The sequence below is a fragment of the Condylura cristata genome, unplaced genomic scaffold (genome assembly GCF_000260355.1).
Source record: "Condylura cristata isolate star-nosed mole 26May11 unplaced genomic scaffold, ConCri1.0 scaffold00039, whole genome shotgun sequence".
Classification (NCBI taxonomy): domain Eukaryota; kingdom Metazoa; phylum Chordata; class Mammalia; order Eulipotyphla; family Talpidae; genus Condylura; species Condylura cristata.
Genome location: NW_004567140.1, coordinates 6228902 through 6234877, shown reverse-complemented (window position 1 = coordinate 6234877; position 5976 = coordinate 6228902). Strand labels below are relative to the sequence as shown.

At 44.5% G+C, this 5976-nt stretch overlaps 1 protein-coding gene across 1 annotated transcript in view; it reads left to right on the top strand.

Annotated features, from left to right (window-relative positions):
• Positions 1-5976, top strand: part of NUDT19 (nudix (nucleoside diphosphate linked moiety X)-type motif 19) — a 13047-nt gene continuing 7071 nt past the window's right edge. Inside the window, exons 1-2 of the mRNA XM_012733172.1 lie at positions 1-38; positions 5698-5967. Coding sequence (XP_012588626.1) covers positions 1-38; positions 5698-5967 — 308 coding nt within the window. The remainder of the gene's footprint in view (positions 39-5697; positions 5968-5976) is intronic.

The window sequence follows — 5976 nt, the reverse complement described above, 5'->3', positions numbered from 1 at the left end:
ATGCAGGAGCGACACAGTTTGCGTATGCAGCGACATCTGTAAGTGCTTGGTGGCTTTTCAGATAGGCACCCCCTAGATGGCCTGGGTTTCATGAGCGCTCTTAAAATAGTCATGAAGATTTGCATGACTTGTAGGGTTCTCTGAGTCAAGTGTGTAACAAACCATTTTCAGTAATCACCTATGGCCACCAAAATAAAAAATTTCAGAACCTTCCCCAAAGAGCAAAGCAAAACACTGTTGGCTTCACTGCAGGGAAGCAGAAGCAGGTTTTTCTCTGTGTTGAAACACAGCGGCATTGCTTTGAAGACACTGAGCAAGAAATATTTCAAACCAGCTCTCACTCAAAAATCCCTTAATCTCTGTGGCCTCGATTTCTTTATTTTTATAATGATGGAAATAAAAGGTATCAAGTTCCTGATCCACAGAAACTGTGAGGTATCTGTATAAATGTCTATTGTTTTAAGCCACGAAGTTTTATAGGAATTTGTTAGCAGAGTGAGATGAGACTTTTTCCAGCTATAGGGCTCAGTATATGTTCCACTGCTGTCTATAACTGTTAAAACTTGGGCCCTCCCTAGTGGCTCAGCGGGTTAAAACACAGCACTGCGAAGCTGGCTGAGGCAGCCTGGGTACCAGTTCAATCCCCACCCCAGAAGTGACCCACATGGCTCGGCAGACCTTTCCTGACCAGCCCGCTGCTCCCCACTTGTTCTTGAGTGATTCCTCTCACCGCCCCTGCACCTCTAGCTTGTACCCCAGTACTGTATGCATAAATAAATTTAAAATATTATTGAAATTTTGAATAGTGGGGGGCAGGAAACAGTAGATATGAAAATTTTAACTTTCTATAACAAAACCTGCCAAAAATCAGTTTGACGGTCAAACTAGATATACATGTCAAAATGAGAGAAGGTATGTAATAAAAACGGTAAAGCTTACAGATGGTAACTCCAGTTCATCTAGAAGTTGGAATCTAGACATTTTTAAAGTCAAATTTATTGAGGTATTTCAACACAGGGATCGAACTCATTAGGTAGCAGTGATAGTGCTGAGACTTAACCCCAAGGCCACCAGGGAGATCCCGTGAGAAGCAATTTAAAAAAAAAAAAAGATTTATTTATTTATGCATACAGAAATGGGGTACAGGCCAGAGGTTCAGGGGTGGTGAGAGGATTCAGAATGGGGAGCAGGACAGGCCAACTGAAGTACACTGCTGAGGGGAGCAGTGGGGGGGGTCAGGAGCGGGAATCAAGCTCATGCTGAAGTGGCTTTAGCTTCTTAGTGCTGTGGTTTAACCCACTGCACCAGGGAGGGCTGAGAAGCAATTTTTATGTGATGATTCTCTGTGCACTGAGTTTCTGGTCATTTGCAGGTGATCTGTTGAACTCTAGCGACACCTTGACTTCTAGGCAGGTTGAACAGCCTCCTGCTACTATTGAATCTCCAAGTTCAAGATGAAATCACCTCTCCATGGCCAGACCTGTGGATCACATTCTCTTCCTATTTTTTTTAACTGAAAAACTTGATAAGGAGTAATAGACATGAACTTGAGCTTACTGAATTAGAAATTGAAATAAGAGCCCACTTAGAGCTGTAGGTAAAAAGCAACATAATTATGTTTGGGATGTTTTTTATTTCTGCATATGTGCATATTCTAATAAGTCAAATAAGGAAATTTTTCACTGTAAAGATAGTTGGAACACAACAAGGAAGAGGCGACTGTCTTTAGCTAGGAAGCAACTGTTGCCATAAACAGTCTCACTCTCTGGTGACCAAAATGCCCTCGGTCACTTCTAGTGTTTGTTGGAGTGGCTGTGTGCACTAACTCTTAGGCCCGGGGAAGCTGGCCCCCTGCCCCTTGCAGAACAGGGCTGGACAGGGCACTTTGAGAACACACCAACAGGTCCTGAGACAAGATTCCAACACCTGCCAGCAGCGTGACTTTACTTACTATAAACTACCTTTTCATGACTCTTGCCCATTTTTCTACTCAATTGGAAGGTTTTTTTTTTTTCCTTCGCTATGTCTTCTCAATCTTTATCCCTTGTGACAGCTATAATATCATTTTTCCCATTTATTTCCAGAATTCCTTAGGGTATTTTTGCCATGATAGCTATTATACAGAAAAAGAGGGTGTCAAATTGCTCTTTTCCCTTATTGGTTCTATAATTTCAGTCAAAGTTTACAATTTATCTATTTTCTTCCAGTGCAGAGGTTTCATTTTTTATTCATTTTAGTAACCAGCTGCCCAAGATGACCCCTAGTGATTCCCATCCCCTCTCACAGAAAATGGAGCTACTGGGAAAACAGGACACTAGAAAGGGCAGAGTGACTTGTGAGGTTCAGTCATAAAAGGCATCGTGGCTTCTTCCCATTCCGTGGGTCCCTCTCTGCAGGGTAAGTTAGCTGCCAAGTCTTGGCCATTCAAGCAGCCTTTGGGGAGACCCCGGCAGAGAACTGAGGCCTCCAACAAGAGTCACATGAGTGGGCCACCGTGACAATGGGTCCCCCAATCCGTCAAGGCCCAGCTCTAGTCGACACGCTGAACACAAACTCCTGGGAAATGCTGAGTCACAACCATCCAAATTCTTGATTCACAGAAATTGTGAGAGAGTAAGTGTTTAACTGTGAAATGGGCCAAGTTTACAAGAGCTTGATAATAGCAGTAGGTAAGTATCATAGCCACATAGCAAATTCCTCCACCAGCACAGCACATTAAGATCTGGATATCTTATCTATTGTGCTACTCAGAGCCTGTTCTTTCCTTCTGCCCTGGTTCTTGGCTGCAGTTCAGGTAACTGAGGCTGTAGGTGTGATCTCCGGACTGTATCAGTACAGTGGGTCCTGAGGAAGACTGGGATGCCAGGGTGTGCATTTCTGGAGAGCTCTGTGTTAGAGAAGGTCCACTTTGCTGTGCACTCCAGGGTGTGGCCATTTCACTCAGGATGAGCCTGTGGCAAAAGTAGATGACATGTAAATAAGCATTTATACCTACAAAATGAAAGTAAAGTTCTACACTGAAGAGCAGTATGTCCTCTTAGGGTTCTTAACCAGTCAGCAGTTTCTCATCTGTATATGGCAAGTTATTTCTAATGTATAGGATACTGTGAACATGATACAGTGAATTCTTACTAAGTTCCTAGATGCCTCGTAATTACTAACATTTTCACACCTGCCACTATTACCTCCCAAGTTAGAATCTTAACTCCGTGCTTTCCCTTGTTCTGCATAGCCAACCAGTTGCCACATCCAGCATACCCCTTAAATACTTTCTAAATCACTCCCCTTGCCCCACTTCACCCCCTCCACAGTCACACTCCTAGCTTAGGCCACATTATTTCTTGCTGCACATTCTGTGGGCCTCCAGTCCAGTCACAGCCAATGGAGTCACCAGGTGGCTGGCAATGTAACCTTTCTAGGCTCCCCATGCCTAACAGGCCTGCACTCACTGGGGCAAACCAGGAATGTCAAAAAAACACACAGGCTTCTACGTGTCAGCCCCAAGGCAGTAAGATTCTGAACTGACCTGCTGAAGACCAGCTTCAGCTGAGGTAGTGAGGGTCTCCTGCGACAGGACGGTGTCAGCAAAGGTGAGAGAGAGAGGGGAGGGCGGGAAGGGAGAGAGGTAGGAAAATGAGACGCAGACACCTGTTTAGGGGGAAAGCATCTTCTGTGCATTGTCTTTATTTAGGCATTACAAGCAAGCGGTGGGATTATATCAGTGTGTGCACAAAGCAGAAATATAACAATCGTCACGTTTTTCTTAAAGACAGCTCGGGTCTTTCTGATCTCTCATTGAGATGTGATATTCATCATTCATTGATAAAAGGTACAACTGATAAATAAGATGTTCCTATAGTGACCAGTCAATAACAAAATGTTTCTATAGTGATCAGTTAATAAACAAAATATTACTATAGTGATCAGTTATCAAACGAAACGTTTCTATGGTGATTAGTATGCTATTACAACCTAAGCAATCATTTTGTTAATATCTCAATGAACACACACCTTAAAGGTACAGGATCTAATGTTAAGGAACTAGGAGTCAGAAAAACACCAACGACGAGTGCACTGACATTTCCCTGTCCCTAAGGAAACCCCGTTTTTTGATCTACAAAAGGGCCTTCTATTAATCACTATTCCTGCAATTGTTTTGTCAACCTTATCTCTATATCTAACAAAAGAATTAGGGGGAAATTTCTTTCTTTTTGGTCACTGATTATTATCCTATTAATCTTATCTAAAAAAACTTTTCTATGTGAAAAGAGGGTGGGTGAAAGTTAAAGAGTAGGAAAACTTATTATTATTTATAATTCTACTACTTAAAACAAAACTATGTTACTTAAAACTATAGATCTTCTACTGGGGACTGGACAGGAAATTATTACAGCCTTTGGCTCCCAGAATTCTTGGACTGTGACATGTCTCTTGCTATTGTGGGACCTAGATTTGTGCCAGCCCCCTCAAGCAGAGAAATATTAATTATTTTACATGAACACTTTACTTGCCATATTAATTATTTTACTTGCCATTCTGTGTACAATGATATTGGTATTAAACCAATCAATCCAATCAAGTAATTATTGATTTTATAATGAATGTATATTTGGACAATTGCTATGCTTCTTGGGAATGGCCAAAAATAAGCCATATTTCTTGGAAACAGCCACAAACAAACGAAAAGAATCCAGCAGGAACCAGCTGTGGCATATCCTGACTTTTCAGGATATTCCCCCCCCCCCACCTTAGGACCTTGGCCCTCTGCCACTGACTGTCTTAGGGCAGAGAGCCACATGCAGTCAGGAAGAAGTTCAGGAAGGGGCCCCAACTGAGATTCTGCAGATTCAGGATCCATGAAAACTGGCAGATCATGGCACTAGGATGTGAATCCTCCTTTGTTTTTCTCACTATGTGGCTATTTTTGTTTTGGGGATATCCTCAAATGATACTAACAAAATGCATCTTTAGAAAATGATACTAACAAAAATCAGCCTAAATACTAGCAGTGCCATCTGTGGCTTCACCTCCAGGAAATAACCCATATGATGCAAATGAGACTCAACAAAAGTACTGTCTATATCTTATCCAAACACATAGGAATGTGGGATAAATCCTAAGGGCTATCTTGGGAGTTGCTGGTCAACTGATAAGAGGTTGCAAAAGAGAAGACTATCTCAACAGGCATTTCCTAAGATAATGTTTCTTTTGGAGGTGGGAGTATTACAGCCACTAAAAAGGTCGGTGGAAAGAAATTCCTGCCTGTTAGGTCTGAATTAAACATGTCCCATGAAAGCAGAGGTCACCAAGTGACCTAAGGCGCTTGATAGTCACAGATGCCCAGACAATACAAGTGGCCCAGAACACATGACCCATCATCATCTTGGGGGGAATTCAACGTGAACCTTTCAGAACCTTGCAGCAGGAAATGCATAATTTGGCATCCAGTTCATGCACCAGTTTTGCATGGGTGGCGTTCACAAGTCTTAAAGGTCAGCAAAGCCCGCTGGCCTTCTTCCCCTGCCAAAGTAAACCACCCGCGTGTCCACCCACGATTTAAGGGAGCAAGTCCTAGTTCTCAGGTGTCACGAAGGCCGCTGAACACTGCATCGCACTTTTACCGCGGCAGGTCACGCGCGCTGCTAAGCCTGCCGGAGCTTGGACGGAGCGTCCCCGGAGGAGGTGACCCCTCCTTAGGGCGGCGGCTGTGAATATCCACGGGCTCTGGCGGCGGTACCAGTCCCGCGAGAGTGCCGGGCTGGGAACGAGGGCTCGCGGTGCTCCACCCACTGGCGGGGTTCACCCGGCGCCTGGGCTACGCCTCGCGGGGAGTTCGCCCTCCGACCCCGGCCTCGGTCCTCGGGTCCCGACGACCTCTGGGCGCGGCAGTCCCAGTGCCCCCGTGCTCCTGCTCGGCCAGAACCCAGAGCCCGGAAGCCGCGCGCCGCCGCCTGCCATGAGCGGCCCCCTGCGGCC